Raw genomic sequence first — 21,563 nt, forward strand, 5'->3', positions numbered from 1 at the left:
GCTGTGATGACTCAAAGTACGACGTAGGAAGAGGGGGTGTTATGTTGTCAAAATCTTAGCTTGGTTCTATTACTGTTCCAGCTACTGTGAACCCAAAAGTCTCTCCCTTCCTCCTTTTGACTCCCTGTATGAATTCCTCTCAGGCTTCGCAAGTGGCTCAGTGGTAAAGAATCTGCCTGCCAGTAGAGGGGATCTGGGTTCGATCCCTGGGTCAGGAAGACCCCCTGGAGAAGGAAATGGCAACCCACTCCAGTATTCTTGCTGGGAGAACCCCATGGACAGAGGAACTTGGTGGGCTGCAGCCTATGGAGCTGCAAAGAGTTGGACACGACTGAGTGACACACAGCACAGTGCCTGGCATGGAAACAGTATTCAGTATTTATTGGTTGAATGAATAAAGGCAGATACAGCTTTTCGAGTATTTTATTGGAGCAAAACAATGTATTTGCATGGGATGATTCTTAAGTCATCTCAAGTAGCTCCCCTTCAGCTCTTAACATACACTCTCAGAATGGATATACCTCCCCCAAGCCATTATTTATAGCTCAACCATCATCTAACAAAAAACAAACCAACAAAAAAATCATTCAGCAAAGAAGGGAGACAGGGTGACATTTTAACACAATACTAAATCTTTAAAAAATTAATTTATATATTTCCCTTCTCTTTCTCAGATTATATGAGCATTACAGGGCTGGAGAAGGGTTATCACAGCACCTCTTGCATATTCCAGTTTTTCAGGAATGAAAAATATACAGGCCAACAAAATAAAGAGCTCAGCTCCCCATAAGCTACGTCTCTAGTCTTCATTTATCTTTCCCCCTTCTCTTAATGTTAGCTGCCTTTATCCAGAGAGGGATCATTAAGACTGTGTGGGCATGCTGGCTGACTTGGTGACCTCACTAGTTTCCTCTGAAGAACCACTGAGGATGCTTTTTACTGTTCCAACCCTTAACATCTGAGGGAACAAGACCTAATGCTAAGGGTGAAGACATTCCACCCTAGCCAGGGATATGTCCCACACTTCTGAGGAAGACCTGGGCCAAGCGACAAAGCTGTGCACAACGAACTCCGGAACCGTGGTGGAAAAAGCAGACACTGAGTGGGCTCCAGGCCCCTCGTCTATGGGAGGATCCACTATCCATGCAGACGGCAACAAGGCAGAACACTTGGCACAATGTCAGGGCGCTGCAATAACTTTTACCTTTCATTCAACCTCCCCACAACTGCTCCAAAAGAACAGAGCTTTGGGTATGCTTCATTAAAAACATAGTAACGGCAGTTTAAGATAACCACTGAATTCTTTACGGTCAGTTGAATAAACTCATCATACCACAAAGAATCTCAGTTTATAAGGCCATTTATCATGTGTACTCCATAGTAAAAGAGACCTTGACCACAGCTCCCCCATGTCCTCCCCAAGAATGACTGGGAATGTGTTAACTCCAGACTCAGCAGAGACTAGAAAAAACATTTCCAATGAGGGCTCGAGCTAGCCCCTTCAGTTTCCTCCCTAGAAAAGGCTCAATCTATAGGAAAAGATGCTTAGAAGTATTGGAAATGGCTAAAGGGGCAATGAAATTTTTACACATTAAGAGCAAAAGGATTATTGGCGAGTCCCGACATTTCTTCTGTATGATAAGGAAGGAAGCCAGCCGTCTAACTTAGCTATCTGGGCACACGGCAACTGGCTAGGAGTCTGAACACTGTGTTTCATGGAGGTAACGCTGAGGAGAGAATGGAAGGTATTTTGATTAACTGGCTTCACGGATTAAGATGCTTACTGGGCACTGAGCTTCCATGTTAGGCAGGTAGCAGCATATCAGTCTATAGGCTGAGGGTGCATTGAAGCAGACAACAGCCAAGACGAATCCTGTGATTTTCATAATTCCCCCTTCACTACCCCTTGGGGCCACACTGATTTTGCCTCTGTGAAGTGCTCAACAATTCTTGACGTTCCTGACAGTGGACAGAGGAAAACTCTCATCTTTTCGAACCACATAGGTTATAGCAAGTAGAGATTAAAACCTATTCTGGCTTACCTAGAACATCAAGAGACACCCTGGGAATGCGGTCACAGCAACTCTTTGTATTATTATAAGAGAACCAGGAGGGACTTTCCTGGCAGTCCAGTGGTTAAGACTCCACGCTTCCACTGCAGGAGGCGCGGGTTTGATCCATGACTGGGGAACTAGACTTCTGCATGCCATGTGGAGTGGCAAAAAAAAAAAAAAGAGAAAACTGGGCAACAGTCAATTATATTCAACCTTCTGAAAGTGGTTTTGCCACAAATTCATACAAAGCAAGAAGAACCCGAATCCTCTTTCTTCACGTGACTAGCAGTTCCGTGCTGCTGCCTAACCCAGTATGACAGGTTGCCAGAGATCCTCATCAATTTGGAAAGGGAGGCATGAGGGAATAAACATGGCCTTGGCTTCTGAAAAGGCACCAGGCAGACACACAGCCCTCAGCAGCTGTGTCCCTTACTTCTGTTCACCTTCCATGAGCACATAAGAAAGAAGCCTGTTTGACCAACTGAAATACCCCATCACAAAAGTTTAACACAGTGAGGAAAAGACTAAAGGTGTCGAGTTCCTCAAACGAGGGAGCAGTACTCTGGGCTCCAGAGACCAGAATGTTTTTTAAAGGCAAAAAATGTTCCAAAGCAAAGCAAAAAGCTTGGTGCTCCAAAGACCTTAACCCTGGACCTTCCCTTTCAATATTTACTTGTTCTAAAACACATGCCATATTCTAGGGCAAAGCTTTTACTAAAGACGGGAGGAGAATCTGACATTGCCACTTGATCCATTCTTTGGATGTGATTTTGATGTCCCCTAGTTATACACTTCCTGGTTTCTGATGCGATCTGCACAAAGCGGTCATATAAACCTGAAATGGATGAAGACAATGCTACATGAAAAGAGGGATGAGAAAAAGTAGTAAGGATTAGCCACACCTCTATCAACTAACTCTGATGGATCAGCTTTGGTAGGAATGGTTAGCAGATACCTGTTTGAATCCCATCAGATTCCTGAAGCAGGCTGTGTTAAACCATGTACTGAACAACACTTATTTGTTCCAGGTTTGTTTCTACTCATTCCCAATGACTTCATTTATATACATTTGTATTTTCCCAAGTATGTGGTTAAGTAATGGTGTTTGTGATATGACTGGACCCTAGATTTACATTACAGTTTCAGGAAGAGACAACCAGTGTGCATAATGTTTTATCCTCTAGAAAGTAGAGTTCCTGGCGAGATCACAGTTTTATCATTTCAAAATAAACCTATAACTTAACTGCATTTATCCTGAAATAACTGCATAGCAAAGTGATACATATATATATATTAAATGCCCATAACTGACATTTTAAGTTGCAGTGACTTCATGCAAGTCAAAATAAAAGACTGGCCATTAAGTTCATTGTTTAAAGTTCGTGACTTTTGCAAACTCTATACCAGCAAAAGCTCTCTGGTATTCTAATGGGGTTCTACGGTGAGGACCTAGATGTGCAGGAAATGTTAGTAATGTATTTTATTTTACATGACTAATTACTTAGTTTACCACAGTCTTTTTTACTCCAACTTGTACATGCTAAATGCAGTCCCTGCATCTCTACCTGGTTAATTTTTTTTTTAAATTCTTTAAAAAAGTATAATAAAACCTCAGACTATTTCAAGGGCTTAAGGTTCTCAGATGCTGAGAATGACCTATGATAACTTAAGACGTGAGAACAAAACTTCACCAGCAATAGCATCGTTTATGTCCTTCACTAAACATATCAGCACAAAAATACCACATCTGATGACAAGATGCCTAGAAAGAACTTGGACTGAGAGTTTTTTTTCCAATAAAAGGAGTGATTTAAAAAATGCACAAAACTGCTTTCACACAAAGTTCTTCCATTCTGTTTCCACTCCTTCCCTTGTAACACTTGATGGCTACTAAAAGACAGCTGATCTTGCGTACCAAACAGTCCAAAGTTCTCTTCACTTAAGCTTTGGTCAATGGGAAAAAAAAAGTAAGAACTTTAACATGGTGATTTTCAGATTTGTTCTTTGGTCAAGCAGTATAAAGCTCACTGAAAGACGTTCCCTTACCTGGTATGAAAACAGTCAAAAGAGGATCTCAGGCTAGCGAAAAACTCTGTTCAGAATTTCTCAGGGAGAAACAAGGAGGTAACAGAAGGAGATGGAGCCCCTGAGGCCCAGAGGCCAGCTGAGAACTGCACTAGGACAGTGAGGACGAAAGAGCAACATCACTCGGACAGTGCTACTTACACAGGTCATCCTCTAGAAGGGGTGAGCTAATACACTCGGGAACGTGACAAATGATTTCTGAGTAGAGGGTTTACCCACATTTTCCTTTATCAGTTTCAATCCTAATCTGGACCCAGGCAGAGGCTGTCATAATTTTGAAAAGTAGAAAGCAGTAATAGCCAAACCAGACGTTCTGTGGATACGAGGAGCCAGCACCTCTTTCCATACCACCCCTGCCCTCTTGTGCCGGCAGGAGGAAGGATCACCGAGAGGCCACCCTGCACAGAGAGCAGACAGCTTGGGCATCAGCTTCAGCACCAAGGTCTGACCAGGGTGGTACGTGGCCACAATCTCCGTGTCTTAAAGAGGGGGCAGGACTGTCAGATCGCAGCTTGGGAAACACCCAGAAACTGGACATAACCTTCAGAGGGTGACCATTATGGAGAAACATTTGATGGTGAAGGATTATCCTCTGGTGACCAGAACAAGATGGACGAAGACCAAGCCTCAGAGGCTCCTGGCCAGAGAGAGTTCCAGGTGGAGGGGGGCAGTTTTGGCAATGGTAGTCTTGACTGCCTTTCTTACATGGCTAGACTTCAGCCACCTTTAAAACACTGGTGGACTGTGTTGTGACTGGCTCAGTAGGGATTCCAAGGCTGGCAGCCTCTGAGACCTGGACTGGAGGTGAGTGGGAGGCACCTGCTCCCCAGGAAGGAGGGCCAGGGACAGCAGGAGCTCTGGCCAGGATTGGGAGGGGGCTGCAAAAGCGAAACGGCCTGTGTGGTCAGCCAGAGATGGGCTAGGGTCAGCGTGATTTCACAAGTAGAATAGTTATAAAACATTTTTTTTAATAGACAAAAAAAAGCAAAGTGAGTCACCCTCTTTTTTTTTTTAAAGGTGAAATGTAGCGAAGGAAGGATGTGCAGCAGTTTCTCACTATTTACAAAATGCCGCTGAGAGTGGAGGTGGCCGCCGTCAGTAGTTGAGGAAATGTCTTGCACGCGAGATGGCCACGGAAGTGTGGTTCCTGCCACTGGCTCGGAGAGGCCACACGCAGTTCCTGGGTGAGTGAGAGTTCCTGCAGCGGAGCACCAAAAAGGCTCAGTCTTCTGTTTCTTCGTATGTCGTCTCATCGAAGGGCCTGTCCAGGAGGGGTACTGACCGGTGGCGCGAATACTTCAGGTGCAGCAGGTCCCCGACTTCGTCTATCTCCTTTAAAGCCTAGTACACAAGACACAGCGGGAGTCAGTCAGAGCCGGGAGGAGAAGGCACACTTGCTGCTTTACCTTTCTAAAAACAATCACGGCACGGTTATCCTGTGGTGGGGCTGCACCCCGTGCATTTACTCTGAGCAGACTAGAGTCCGGCAGTGCAAAGAGCTGGTTTTTGAGCAAGGACTTCAGGCTGACCATGAAGAACAGGCTGTGAAGAGCAGCGATTCAGGATGAAGGGTATGATTAACCAATGTATGACATGCTTGCTAGAAGAAGGAGTGTGTACCCTGAATTGGCCAGGATGGCTACACCTTGTCCCCTCTACTTTTATCCTCCAGTACACGTTCTGTTATCACACTACCAGAAAAGCGATAAGAAGCGGGCACTGGGATGCTTCCTAGATGAGAGATGAAGTCCCCAAATGCACTGTTGTGCAGACTTAGTAAGAAAAAGGAAAGAACAGAGTCAGCATTTAAACTCAGGTTTGATTTTAAACCCCCAAATCCTAACATGGACAGATTATCTTGTCTTTCCAGCAAAACTCTCAATATAACTTTCTTTTCTGTAAAGTTTGCTCTTTTATTTTTCAAAGATAATATGTTCTTTATAAAAGTTAAAACACTAAGACAAGTGATGAAGTGAAAAATCTCTTCCTGATTGCTACACCAGTTTTACCTCATAATCTGTGTATGGTTTTCCTATATGTACTTAAAAACAAACAAAACCCAACTCCTGGCTGAAGTATACATACAAACATACAGCACAGATCACACACAGATCATAGTTCACACAGTTAACTTTCCAAAAAGGAGCACACAGAGAGTCAGAACAGAGAATCACAATGTAAGAAAGGGATGTGTGATATATGTGATCAGAATTTCTCAGAGCAATCCATTGAAGACAGCCAAAATGCTGAAATCCTAGATTCTAAGGCTTTCTAATAAAAGCATCTGGTACAGGTCACAGACTGCATTTTCAGTTCAAGGCAGCTCTCCAGCACTGTCGTTCACTCCACAGGAATCTGTGGATGTGCGTCTAATAGGCCTTGGCTTTGGTGAGAATGGGTCTATCTGGGACACCACCTCATTAGACTAAGAACAGGTAGAAGCCCTGCTGCCTGAGTGTGGCTCTCCAAATCTCCATCACGTCATATAAATCATCTGTCCACTCAGGGTTATAATTCCATAGGAAAATGTATACCATCTAGCTCAGAAAAAAGAATCAGTTAATTATTAGTTAATTGACACATACAACTGTTCTTAAGTTTTGCCTTTAAGAAATCAGTATTTACAATGGTGGGGAGGAACACTAATAAATAGTATTGCATATTTATTCTAACATTAAAAAAAAAAAATACTCTTCACTCCAAATGTGAAAAATATAAAAAGCAAGTAAGAGCTGGACTTCAATATGCTATCAGAACAGTGGTATCTCTGAGGAGAGGTTTAATTAAAAGTTCCATATGGAAACAATTTAAGACTGAATTTTAGCTGAGAGAATCTCTTAAACCATTTATTCTCCCAACTGCTGATATAGGACTTATTAATTTAAAACAACACGTGACTTACTAAATCACAAAGTAAAGGATATTCAGGAGAACATGACATTGTTCATCAACTAAAAAAGAAAATGAGAAAGCAAGCCACCGCAGCCCAAAGGGATGTAGACTGATACTATAACAAATATCTCTCAGATGAACAGATTTTTACTGACATAAAAGAGAAAACTGTAACTACAAATTGTCGGCCATGATGTGACATTACCTGATTAGATTAAGAATAAGGAACCATTACAAGTATCACAGTTTGTTAACACTGAACTTAAATAGTCTACACTGAACTTCTGGATGACAGGATAAGATGAGTTCTTAGGGGAAAAACATGTTAATTATAGGGTTGAATATGGTCTTTGATAAGAGAAAATACTAGAATAGCTGTGAATCCCTGAGCTGACAATTTTGCTCTTCTCCTTTTTAAAAATAATAGCTTTACTGAGACACAATTCACAAAATTCACCTCTTAGAAGTTCACAATTCAGTGCTTCTGAGTATATTCAGAGTTGTGCAACTTTCATCACTATCTAATTTTAAAACATTATCACTTCAAAAAATAAACCCCATACTCAAATCCTCACTCCTCCTTTCCCTAGGTCCTGGCAACCACCAGTCTGTTTTCTGGCCCCGTGAGTCTGCTTGTTTCAGACACTGCATAGGAATGGTCTATTGTGTCTTCTTTCACTTTGCATACCATTTTCAAGGCTCATCCATGTTGTAAGGGTATAACTTCATTCTTTGGCATGCAGTTATCCAGCTGTTCAATACCATTAATTGAAGACACTATACCTTCTCCATTAACCAGTCTTAGGCTTCCGTGTTGAAAATCAGTTAGCCATAGATGTCTGGGTTTATTTCTTGACTTTTGATTCTACCCCATTGGTCTACAAATCTATCTTTATGCTAGTACTCCACTGTTCCAATTACTGTAGCATTGTAGTAAGTTTTGAAATCAGGAAGTTTGAGTTCTCCAACTTCTATTTTCCTTTTCTATATTGTTTTGCTGATCTGGGGCCTCCTACAGTTCCACACGAATTTAAGGATCAGTTTTCCTATTTCTGCAAAAATGGCCATTGTAATTTTGATAGGGACGGCAGTGAATCTACAGATCTTGCTGAACTGACATTTTAATAAACTTAAATCTTCCAGTCCATGGATATGGGGTATCTTTACATTTATTTAAGTCTTCCTTCATTTCTTCTAGCAATGTTTTACAGCTTAATATGCAAATCTTCCACCTCCCTGGTTAAATTTATTCCTAGGTATTTTATTCTTTTGAATGCTATCATAAATGAAATATTAATCTCCTTTTCATGTATTCACTGCCAGTGTATAGAAATACACTAATTTTTGTGCTTTTTATTCTGCAACTTTGCTGAATATATTTATTAGCTGTAGTAGATTAGTTTTTTAGTGTGAATTGTAGAGCATTTCCTATATATAGAATCATGTCTCAGGGCCAATTAATAAATGAAACTTCATTTGTATCTTGTAATGTTCATGTTTACTTCCATAAAAAATCATTAAGACAAAATGACTTAAACAAACCTGCAGTTTCAAAAAAATACTTTATGCTTAAAAAACCTAAATGGAAGGCAAAGTCAAATAATCCTTCAAGTGGATATTATGAGAAAAACATCAAAACTGTCAACTGGTAAACATGCTACTGGCAACAGAAATCTACCAAGATACCTGGTTACAGCTAAGTTAGTTCATTAATGTGTTTGTTTAGTTATCAGGAGTAAAAACTTTTACAAGACATAGTGAATAACTTCAGTCATTGCTTTTAAAGACAGTTATTTTTTTAAAAGGTGTGTTGAAACTCCTAAATACCCAAACAAGGTGGAAGAGAAGCTGGTATCACTAGGTTAAAAAATAATCAATGAAGAAATTCATCAGTAAGATTTTTGAGTAAAGGGAAAATCTACGGGAAAAATCTCAAAAGGTATAATCGAAACAAAGAAAAACAAAGATACAATATCAATAAATTGAGTCCAATTTCAGTATCAGATGATTAAGAATATACCATAATTGTAGAAGATTTGCTATGAAGAAATAGGGACAAAAAATCAAAATCTTTCACAGTTAAAATTAAAATGTCAATTAAGCTGTTTTTAAAAATTAAGCTTTTTAAAACATGCATTCATAATATTCTATAAGATTAGAAGCTCTCCAATGAACTAATATTCTGATATTTCTATCACCTAATTTTTTTTCTATCAACTAATTTTATGGAAATATCATGTTCTAGAGCTCTATAAACTCTCAGAAAGTAGGATCTATTTAAAGTCTGAAATCCTTTTTTCTTTAAGAAGTCTGAAATCTTAAAGAGGCTGGAGACAAGACAGTGGAGAAGAAGGACTTGAGTTCACCCTCTCTCTAAATCACAACCACCTGCTGAACAACCACTGACAAAAAAGACTGGAACCTACCATAAAAGATATTCTACATCCAAAGACAAAGAAGGAGTCACAACAAGATGGGAGGAAGGGCACATTTGCAGTACAATCAAATCTCATACCCACCGACCGGAAAATAATGAACACTGGAGAGTTTCTCCTACAGGAAGGAGTTCTGAGCCCCGTCTCAGGCATCCCAGTTTGGGGGCGTTTGGCAATGGGAGGAGCAGCATTCGGCTTTGAAGGCCAGTGGGGCTTGATTACAATCCTCCACAGGACTGGGGGAAACAGAAACTCCATTTTGGAAGATGCACACTGTCTTGTGTGCACCAGGATCCCAGGGAAAAGCCGTGACTTCATAGAAGCCTGGGCCAGACCTTCATGCTGGTCTTGGTAGGGTCCCCAAGGGAAGGCAGGGGTGGCTGTGGCTCACACTGGCGGTGTAGGTATGGGGGAGTACTCATTGGAGTGAGTACTCTGGAGACTGCTACTTTGACACCAAGACCCGGCCCCACCTAACAGCCCCACCAACACCCAGTGCTTGGATGCCGCAGCCCAAACAAGCAACACGGTGGGAACACAGGCCCACTCATCACCAGACAGGCTGCCTAAAGACTTCCTGAGCCCACAGCTGCCTCTAAACACATCCCCTGATATGGCCCTGTCCACTAGAGGGACAAGTCCTAGTTCTACCCTCCAGTGGGCAGGCACCAATCCCTCCCACCAGGAAGCCTGCACAAGCCTCTAGACCAGCCTCACCCACCAGGGGCCAGATACCAGAAGGACGAGGAACTTCAACCCTGCAGCCTGCATAATGGAGACTGCAAACACAGAAAGTTAGACAAAATGAGACAGCAGAGGAATATGTTCCAGACAAAGGATCAAGATAAAACCCCAGAAGACAAATCAGTGAAGTGGAGATAGAAAATCGACCTGAAAAAGTATTCACGGTAATGATAATAAAGATGAACTCAGGGGAAAAAAAAAAAAGGAGGCACAGACCAAGCAGGTACAAGAAATGTATAACAAAGAGCTAGAAAATATGAACAACAGAGTTCAACAGCACAATAACTGAAATGCAAAATAGAAGGAATATTTTTATTATTAGTGATTCTACTAGAAGAAATCAACAGAATTAAACGAATAAGAAGAACAGATAAGTGACTTGAAGATAAAATGAGAGAAATCACTGGAGTGGAACAGAATAAGGAAAAAAGATTTAAAAGAAATGAGGACAGTTTTAGAGACCTTTAGGACAACATTAACCACACAAACATTCACATGATAAGAGACCCAGAAGGAGAAGAGAGACAGAGAAAGGGCCTAAGAAAATATAGGGAGATAATAGCGGAAAACTTCCCTAAGATAGGATAAGAAACAGCCACCCAAGTCCAGGAAGTGCAGAGGCCATACAGCATATACCCAAGGAGGAACACACCAAGACACAAATTAACCAAACAAACAAAAATTAAAGACAAAGATAAAATATTAAAAGCAGCAAGGGAAAAGCAACAAATAACATACAAGGGAATCCCCATAAGGCTTTCAGTTGATTGCTTAAGCAGAAACTATGCAGGTCAGAAGGGAAAGGCATGATAAATTTAAAGCGATGAGAGCAAAAATCCTACTACCAAGAATACTCTACCCAGCTAGGCTCTCATTCAGATTTGATGGAGAAATCAAAAGCTTCACAAACAAGCAGAGGATGAGAGAATTCAGCACCACTAAACCAGCTTTACAACAATTGCTAAAGGAACTTCTCTATGCTGGAAAGAAAAGGCCACAATTAGAAACAAGAAAATTACAAGTGGGAAAGTTCACTGGTAAAGGCAAACATACAGTTAACAAAATTGCAGTAAGAACATACATAGAGGTAATTACCTTAAACATAAATGGATTAAATGCTTCAACCTAAAGACAGACTGGCTAAATGGATATAAAAACACACCATACACAAAAATAAACTCAAAATGGATTAAAGATCTAAATGTAAGACCAGAAACTATCAAACTCCTAGAGGAGAACATAGGCAAAACACTCTCCGACATAAATCACAGCAGGATCCTCTATGACCCACATCCCAGAATTTCAGAAATAAAAGCAAAAATAAACAAATGGGACCTAATGAAACTTAAAAGCTTTTGCACAACAAAGGAAACTATAAGCAAGGTGAAAAGACAGCCCTCAGATTGGGAGAAAATAATAGCAAACGAAGCAACAGACAAAGGATTAATCTCAAAAATATACAAGCAACTCCTCCAGCTCAACTCCAGAAAAATAAATGACCCAATCCAAAAATGGGCCAAAGAACTCAACAGACATTTCTCCAAGGAAGACATACAGATGGCTAACAAACACATGAAAAGATGCTCAACATCACTCATTATCAGAGAAATGCAAATCAAAACCACAATGAGGTACCACTATACACCAGTCAGGATGGCTGCTATCCAAAAGTCTACAAGCAATAAATGCTGGAGAGGGTGTGGAGAAAAGGGAACCCTCTTACACTGTTGGTGGGAATGCAAATTAGTACAGCCACTATGGAAAACAGTGTGGAGATTTCTTAAAAAGCTGGAAATAGAACTGCCGTATGACCCAGCAATCCCACTTCTGGGCATACACACCAAGGAAACCAGATCTGAAAGAGACACATGCACCCCAATGTTCATCGCAGCACTGTTTATAATAGCCAGGACATGGAAGCAACCCAGATGCCCATCAGCAGACGAATGGATGAGGAAGCTGTGGTACATATACACCATGGAATATTACTCAGCCATTAAAAAGAATTCATTTGAATCAGTTCTAATGAGATGGATGAAACTGGAGCCCATTATACAGAGCGAAGTAAGCCAGAAAGATAAAGACCATTACAGTATACTAACACATATATATGGACTTTAGAAAGATGGTAACGATAACCCTATATGCAAAACAGAAAAAGAGACTCAGATGTATAGAACAGACTTGTGGACTCTGGGAGAAGGCGAGGGTGGGATGTTTCAGGAGAACAGCATTGAAACATGTATATTATCTAGGGTGAAACGGATAACCCGCTCAGGTTGGGTACATGAGACAAGTGCTCGGGCCTGGTGCACTGGGAAGACCCAGAGGGATCGGGTGGAGAGGGAGGTGGGAGGGGGGACTGGGATGGGGAGTACATGTAAATCCATGGCTAATTCATATCAATGTATAACAAAAACTACTGTAATGATGTAAAGTAATTAGCCTCCAACTAATAAAAATTAAAAAAAAAAAAAAAAAAAAAAAACAAGGTCCATATATATGCTGCCTGTAAGAGACCCACTTCAGATCTAGGAATACATACAGACTGAAAGTGAGGGGATAGAAAAGGTATCCATGTAAATGGGATTCAAAAGAAAGCTGAAGCAGTACTCCTATCGGACAAAATAGACTTTAAAATAAAGACTGTTACAAGAGACAAAGAAGGATACTATACAATGATCAAGGGATTAATCAAAGAAGAAGATGTAATGCTTTGACTGTGGATCACAACAAACTGTGGAAAATTCATAAAGTGATGGGAATACCAGACCATGTGACCTGCCTGAGAAATCTATATGCAGGTCAGGAAGCAACAGTTAGAACTGGACATGGAAAAACAGACTGGTTCCAAGTTGGGAAAGGAGTACGTCAAGGTTGTATATTGTCACCCTGCTTATTTAACTTATATGCAGAGTACATCATGAGAAACTCTGGGCTGGAGGAAGCACAAGCTGGAATCAAGATTGCCAGGAGAAATATCAATAACCTCAGATATGCAGATGACACTACCCTTATGGCAGAAAGTGAAGAAGAACTAAAGAACCTCTTGAAAGTGAAAGAGGAGAGTGAAAAAGTTGGCTTAAAACTCAACATTCAGAAAACTAAGATCATGGCATCTGGTCCCATCACTTCATGGCAAATAGATGGGGAAACAATGGAAACAGTGACAGACTATTTTTTTGGGCTCCAAATCACTGCAGATGGTGACTACAGCCAGGAAATTAAAAGACACTTACTCCTTGGAAGAAAAGTTATGACTAGCTTAGACAGCGTATTAAAAAGCAGAGACATTGCCAACAAAGGTCCGTCTAGTCAAGGCTATGGTTTTTCCAGTAGTCATATACAGATGTGAGAGTTGGGCTATAAAGAAAGCTAAGCGCTCAAGAATTGATGCTTTTGAACTGTGGTGTTGGAGAAGACTCTTGAGAGTCCCTTGGACTGCAAGGAGATCCAACCAGTCTATCCTAAAGGAAACCAGTTCTGAATATTCATTGGAAGGACTGATGTTGAAGCTGAAACTCCAATACTTTGGCCACCTGATGCAAAGAAGTGACTCATTAGAAAAGACTGTAGTGCTGGGAAAGATTGAAGGCGGGAGGAGAAGGGGATGACAGAGGATGAGATGGATGGATGGCATCACCAACTCAATGGACATGAGTTTGACTAGACTCCTGGAGTTGGTGATGGATAGGGAGGCCTGGGGTGCTGCAGTCCGTGGGGTCGCAGAGAGTCAGACATGACTGGGCGACTGAACTGAACTGAAGTGAATGCACCCAACATAGGAACACCTTAATGCTTTAAAAAGTCTGAAGTCTTACATGTGAGGTAACAGCATATTAAGGAAATACCAAGAGATGAGAACATATTAAGAGACCATAAATTTTTTTAGTCAGTAATAATTATGAGTTCCTATTATATGCTTGGCACACAGAATGAAAAAAATAGACTTAGTTCCTGCTTAAGACTTACCTAATGGAAAAGACTGCTATTAAATAACTACAGGTGTAAAGAATTTTCTAGGCGGGAGTCTTAGGATTTCCAGAAACATCCAGTAAGAGGGTTTGGGAAAACCCTCGAGCAAGTCTACATGGAGATGTGATGAATGAGTAACAGTCAGCAAGACAAAGGGGAGAGAAGGGTCAAGAGAGAAACTTCCACACACAGAAAAACAGGTGGGAAAGCTTACAAGAGAAGGCTAGACTAGAAAGAGAATAAAGAGTTGTAGTGACTATAATGAGGGAGAGAGTGGAACAAGATGAAGCCAGAAATTTCCCAAGAGCCCTGATCACACAGGATCTGGTGGGCGATGCTAACAGTTTTGCAATTTTTTGCTAACAGCTGTGTATTAAACAGCACTGTGTGCCCCCTCCTCTACCAGCAACTGTCTATCTCAGGTGCTCAATGACCATGAGGCTCAACAGGTGATTGACTTCACCTGATACACAGGCCTTCTTTGTATAAGGTATACTTATACCAAAGTGAAAGTGTCTACTTACAGTGTCAAGCATTTCTCTGGTATGAGCTGCAGACAGGCAAAATCTGGCTCTGGACTCAATGATTGGGGTAGCAGGAAATCCTACCACAACTACACCAATATTTCGTTTCAGCATCTCCCGTCCAAAGGCGCTGCAAAGGGAAAACAAGAAACCAGGAAGAGTAATAAAGCACAAAGTACAAAGGTCTTGCCGTCCTGAGCGATTTAAACTCTTAGAGGCACTAGAGATTTCTATTAGGAATTTCTTCTAACTTCTGTGAAAGTTAAAACTGACAGTTTACAAAGACTCTATTTAATTAATTCTAAAGTGGTCTTCTCCCAAACGGTTTCCTTCAGAAAGGTCAAAGGACAAGTGTTGGCAGACACCAACTTTTAATAAGGCTTGTCTAAAGTAATTTGCAGTTGTAGCTTTAAGGTGTCCCTGACACGTAACAGTGGCTCAGAGGTTTCAAAATGAACTTGAGTTTAAGCCTGGTCCTTGAAATGTTAGGTTTGGCAGTATAAAATACTTTTCAGATTAACGATATGGAGGATCTGCTATAACATGGACATTTTCCTGCTGGTAGAAAGACCAAGCATTACCCTTCCAGACCATGCATTTTCTGGATCGATTTAGGTGTTGAGCTGCCATTGGCATTCAGGATTTCCATAGGTGTGTGTGAGGCCAGTTCATCCCCAGGCTTCAGATGACCACCCAGACCACCGTACTTCCAGGTTCCCTGATTTAATTTCCCCTCCTATAATAGTTTCACTTGAATAAACATTTGCTGAGTGCCAGGAGCTATGGTGGGCACTGGATATTCAAAAGTGAAGAAAAAACTTGCTCCTCTGATGAGTTCACTTAAACCTGAGAAATGATTTTTATTCAAATTTATATTTAAGACCCAGTCAAACTCATAACTCTGAAAAGATGTGCCTTTTTCACTGACTAAGCAGGTGACTCCTTTATCCACTCCATATGGACTTTTCAAATATATTTTGGTTTTGTTACACATTGGTGCTTCTCAAATACACCAAAAGCTATTTCAAGGCAAAGATTTCCATTATGTGTGCCTTGCACAAGCCAAAGGGGCTGGTGCACTGTGTACATCTGGTAACTGTGCAATTACACGGCTGACCTCACAGCTCACTGCTCCCCCTTGGGCACCGCGCTTCAGCCCCACTCACCTCCTGCTAGTCTCCCACTGGCTAACTATAACTATGTTCCTGCACTGTGGCCTTTGCACAGAAGCTTCATTCTCCAAGTAGCTAACTTGCTCAGCTATGAGTTCCAGTTCGTATATCATCTTCCCTTCCCACTGAGGCTCACCCAGGGATGACCATCCCATTTAATTCTGTAATCTGCCCACCCTCAAGGCACTCTCTCACCCCCTATCTTACTGTTTTTTCCCATGGCACTTAAAACCTTCTAACATACATATTACAAATTTCCTTATTTATTCTGTTTGTCTTACTCGTGTCCCAGTAGAGCATAAACTCCACAAGGACAGGGATTTTTATTTCTGTGGTTTGTTAACTGATCTATCTTAACCCCCTAGAAGAGTGCATTTAACTCAAATGTTTGCTTAATGAAAAACTAACAAGTTAATGTATTTTACAAACTGGAATCCACTGTTTACTCTATGGCACATCCAGCAAATGAAGGTTAACATAATGTGACCAAGACAGTTTTACCTAACAGAACATATAACCCTGGTCTCACATCATGGGAGATCTTAAGTCTAATAAGAGGCTGATCTGTCATCTGCAAAAGGGTACCCAATTTTGGAGACTTCCCTGGTGGTACAATGGTTAAGGATCCACCTGCCAATGCAGGGGACATGGGTTTGATCCCTGGTTCACGTAGACCCCACATGCAGCGGAGCAAGTAAGCCCATGCAACCCAACTACAGAGCCTGGCTCGGAGCCTGCGAGCCGAGACCACGGAGCCCGTGTGCCACAACTGCTGAAGCCTGCGCACTCCAGAGCCCTTGCTCCGTGACAAGAGCCAATGCCGTGAAAAGCCCATGGACCACAAGCAGAGAGCACATCCTGCTCGCTGTCAAGAGAGAAAGCCCACGCACGCAGCCAAAATAAATAAATACATTTAAAACAGAACAACAACAAAAAGGTACCCAATTTTGGCTGGCATGTAAAGCATCAGAGGCACCACTGGAGAATCTTCATTTCCATAGATGATGAAGCCCATGCTTTTCAGACGTCTCCTGAAATACCTGACGTTTTCGGCTAATTGCTGAATACACTCTTTGCCTGGAAAATCATGGGGAGGGGAAACAAAATAATACTAAGAAAAACGAGAAGCAGAAAAAGATAGCAAGTTCTCCTATCTCTATTCTATCAATAAATTCTACATTTTGTTTCTTCCTTTCCAACATAAAATATTTGTGCACAGTAAACTGTATGGAATATAAAAAGAAACAAATATATCTTGCTTTAGTAAATTCTGTCATGGTAAGTGCTGAGAGCAGATTTCACAGTAATGTACAAAATCAAGTTTAATGAGTAGTGTTTCCACTGCTACTAGTGGCACACTAGCAGCCTCAAGCATGTTCACTGATGCCGTCTCATTTAACACCCTGCCGCCCTCTGCAGCAGGTAAGATACTATCATTTTCATTTATATAAATATTTATACAGTATATAATATACAAATATATATATTTATATTAGGAGACACGAGGTTGTGACTGGCCTACAGTCATGATAATGAGTGGCACAGCTGACTAGAATTAACGTCTCTCAAATTCAACATTCATTCCAAAAACCTTGCTGCAAATGATTTTACACATAAGACCAGAGAGAGAGCCATTCAGAGTCCCACAGTTTCTTCTTGAGTTTTGAGTTTGTATTACCATTTTCCTAAAACTCCTACCAAACAGCAGCAGCATATCCATGTAATGTAAAAATCACATTTTTAACCCTACTTTGTTCATCTTTCCTAAACACAAACAGATTAAGGCATAGATTTTTCTAAATGCTAACTGACTAGATATTTGACCTGGTTTTGACTTTATGGGACGTCGATCTACAAACAGATGTCCCAAAACAATCGTTCTGTTACAGAGAGCGAGACACAAACTCAAAAGATCAGCTTGTAAGGGCCAAGAACTGTTCAACAGTTTTCAAAATTTACTCACAAATAAGGAAGGTTGCGGTTATTTTTTCACATATATGAGAAATCCCGCAGATTTATATTTTAAAAAATATACAGCTCAAAGATAAATCAATCAACTGAAAATAGAGATGATTAACAAATGTTCTAATGAATAATGCAATAAATGAGATCAAAAACACTCTGGAGGGAACCAACAGTAGAATAACAGAGACAGAAGATAGGATAAGTGAGGTAGAAGATAAAATGGTAGAAATAAATGAAGCAGGGAGGAAAAAAGAAAAAAGAATAAAAAGAAATGAGGACAACCTCAGGGACCTCTGGGACAATGTGAAATGCCCCAACATTTGAATCATAGGAGTCCCAGAAGAAGAAGACAAAAAGAAAGGCCATGAGAAAATACTTGAGGAGGTAATAGCTGAAAACTTCCCTAAAATGGGAAAGGAAATAGTTACACAGGTCCAAGAAACCCAGAGAGTCCCAAACAGGATAAACCCAAGGCGAAACACCCCAAGACACATATTAATCAAATTAACAAAGATCAAACACGAAGAACAAATATTAAAAGCAGCAAGGGAGAAACAACAAATAATATACAAAGGGATTCCCATAAGGATAACAGCTGATCTATCAATAGAAACCCTTCAGGCCAGAAGGGAATGGCAGGATATACTTAAAGTAATGAAGGAGAATAACCTACAACAACAAAAAAACAAATGTTCTTAGACTCAAAACACGAACATATCCATCATTGATGGGAAACTACTCTAGATAAGTTTGCTACAAATAACCTGAAATTAATACTCTATGTAAATAATTTTAAGTTGACCAGAGAAGCAAACACAAGTGTAGATTAGATTAGTGTGAACACTGAAGAACATCACTTAAGTTACGACATATATCTTACAAATATTAAAACAGACATTAAAGTATGTTACATTTATGTTGATAATTGATGAGTGACATACTCTAATTCCCCCCCTAGAAATACCAACACACACTTACTCTACATTTAGAATAAGAGACTTCCAGTTCCAGCCGTGATAAAGAGTACCAGGAACTGGATTTACTATACTGCTTATAACCAACAGAAAGCTTGACAGGGTGTATTAAAGAATGGTTTCCAGACTTTGGGCCACAGGCAGTGCACAACTGTGCTGCTGGAGGGAAAGGAAACCAGAAGCGAGTCTTGCAATTGCCTTCATACCACCTAGAGACAGCTCCCAGGCGGCTCTGGAAGCAGGGGCCTCGTCTTGTCCGGTGAAGACAACAGATTTTGAAGCTGGGGAGGCTAAGGTGGCTAGAATTTACTGGGCAGCACAAAAGGAGAGGAGGAAAGTGCACCAAGAGAGCTTTGGGGCCTGCAGAAGAGCCTTTGGCAAAGGGCTGACCTGCACATACAGGAGAAGAAACCATGAAAAAGGCTGGGGAGATCCACCAGAAAGCAGCAGGCTATGCAATTCCCAGCACGCACACGGAACTGGGAATAATTTCTATTTTCACCAACTGAAACGGAAAGACCTCAGAACCACACCAGTAGAGGAGCTAAGTTTGCCCTAGACTAAAAGCTGTTCTGGCCCACCCAAACCCTCCTAAACAGCAGATCCTGAGAGGATCCAACTGATTCCAAGAACAAAGTCCAATATTAATACCTAAATGAATGTAACAAAATGCAGTCCCTAATAATGTGAAATTCACAATGTCATGATGTGTAGTAAAAGAATCTAGGCATTCAAAGATACAGGGCAATATGACCCACCAACTAGGAGAAAGGTCTATCAAGAGAAACAGACCAGAAATGACAGAGTATTAGCAGACAAGGATGAAAAATGCTATTACAGAAATGTTCCATCCATTCAGAAAAATAGAGGAAACATGATCAAGAGAGATAAAATAACTGACACATACAAAAATGATTATGAATCACAGAGTATTATGTTAAATGAAATAAGCTAGACACAAAAGATTACACTCTTTGTGAATCCAATTATAGGAAATTCTTAAAAAGACACAGTGACAGAATAGCTCAGCGGTTGCCAGGGAATGGAGAGATGATTGACGGAAGAGGGGTATGAGGGGTCTTTTCAGGGGTGATGAAAATATTCTGTACTTTATGGTATGGTTACATGATCACATACATTTGTTAAAACTCACGGAATTACACATTGGTGAATTTTACTGTATATAAATATCTTATTAAAGATTTTGAAAGAAACTGACACATTTGCTAAGTTCCGTATACATTATTTTTCCTGTATTATTTTACAACTTGCTACCTTTTTCTTACCACAAATTACCTTCTGTTAGAAAAATTATCAAGGAAAAGAAGAAATGCCAAGAGATTTAGACCTCACCACTTCCACTTATTACTATGTCATTCTAAGCACGTTTTCTGTAATGAAAGGAAGTGGACAGTTCAGTCTCGCCATTCACTGTCATCTGTTCCCTGACAAGAAGAGTCCCAGAAGAAAATACATCTAAAACAACACTCACATGCATAACTGGAAGATACTGGGAATAGGCAGTTAAAATTCCCAACTTATATATCCTTATTATTGTAGAATAGTATTCCTTACCAAAGATACACCACAATTTGTTTACCTATTTACACATTAATGAACATCAGAGCTGAGATTACCAACTTTCATTTTGGCATCTATAAAGTTCAGATTTAGAAGAATTCTCTCCTAAATAGAGGATATGTATAAAAGGGAACCCCTGTACACTGCTGGTGGGAATGTAAAGTGACACAGCCACTAGGCAAAGTATGGAGGTTCCTTAAAAAAGTAAAAATACAACTACTATATCGTCCGACTATTCCACTCCTGGGGATGTGGAAAAAAAAGGAGAGACTAATTCGAAATGATACATGCACCCAGTGTTCGTAACAGCACTATTTACAACAGCCAAGATACAGAAGCAACACAAGTGTCCAAACACAGATGACTGAATTAAGAAGATGTGATATATATATATATATGTATGTGGAATATCACTCCCAAAAAGAATGAAATAATAATATTTGTGGCAACAGGGATGGACCTAGAGAGTATTATACTTAGTGAAACAAGTCAGAGAGACAAAAATATTATATGATATCACTTATATGGGCATATATTTGGAAAAGATGAAAAGCCTAATTTGAAAAGATACGCATTCCAATATTCACAGTAGCACTAATTTACAATAACTAAGACATGGAAGTAACATAATAGTCCATTGAGAAATGAATGGATGAAGATGATACACACACACACACACACACACACACACACCTGAAAATGACTCAGCTATAAAAAAAAAGAAATGATGCCATCTGCAGCAACATGGATAGACCTAGAGATTATCATACTAAGTGAAGTAAATCAGAAAGACAAACATTATATGATATCATTTACATGTAGAACCTAAAAAATGATACAAATGAACTTATTTACAAAATGATAACAGACTTAGAAAACAAACTTACAGTTACCAAAGGGGAGAGGAACAAATTAAAGCTATGGGATTAACAGATATAAACTACTACATATAAAATAGATAAGCAAGAGAATTTACTGTTTTAAAAGACACTTGCTCTTGGGAAGAAAAGCTAAGACAAATCTTGACAGTGTATTAAAAAGCAGACATCAAAAATAAATAAATAAATAAATAAAAAGCAGACATCACTTTGTGGACAAAGCTCTGTATAGTCAAAGCTCTGGTTTTTCCAGTAGTCATGTATGGATGTGAGAGTCGGATTAT

General features: G+C 40.2%; 1 protein-coding gene across 1 annotated transcript in view; it reads right to left on the bottom strand.

Moving 5' to 3' along the window:
- Nucleotides 1-355: 355 nt before the first annotated feature.
- SPTLC2 (serine palmitoyltransferase long chain base subunit 2) overlaps nt 356-21,563 on the bottom strand; it is a 106,500-nt gene continuing 85,292 nt past the window's right edge. The window contains exons 10-12 of the mRNA XM_020902653.2: nt 16,823-16,958; nt 14,710-14,839; nt 356-5,480 (exon numbers count right to left, since the gene is read on the bottom strand). Coding sequence (XP_020758312.1) covers nt 5,361-5,480; nt 14,710-14,839; nt 16,823-16,958 — 386 coding nt within the window. The 3' untranslated portion in view covers nt 356-5,360. The remainder of the gene's footprint in view (nt 5,481-14,709; nt 14,840-16,822; nt 16,959-21,563) is intronic.

This window comes from Odocoileus virginianus, chromosome 6 (genome assembly GCF_023699985.2).
Source record: "Odocoileus virginianus isolate 20LAN1187 ecotype Illinois chromosome 6, Ovbor_1.2, whole genome shotgun sequence".
NCBI lineage: Eukaryota > Metazoa > Chordata > Mammalia > Artiodactyla > Cervidae > Odocoileus > Odocoileus virginianus.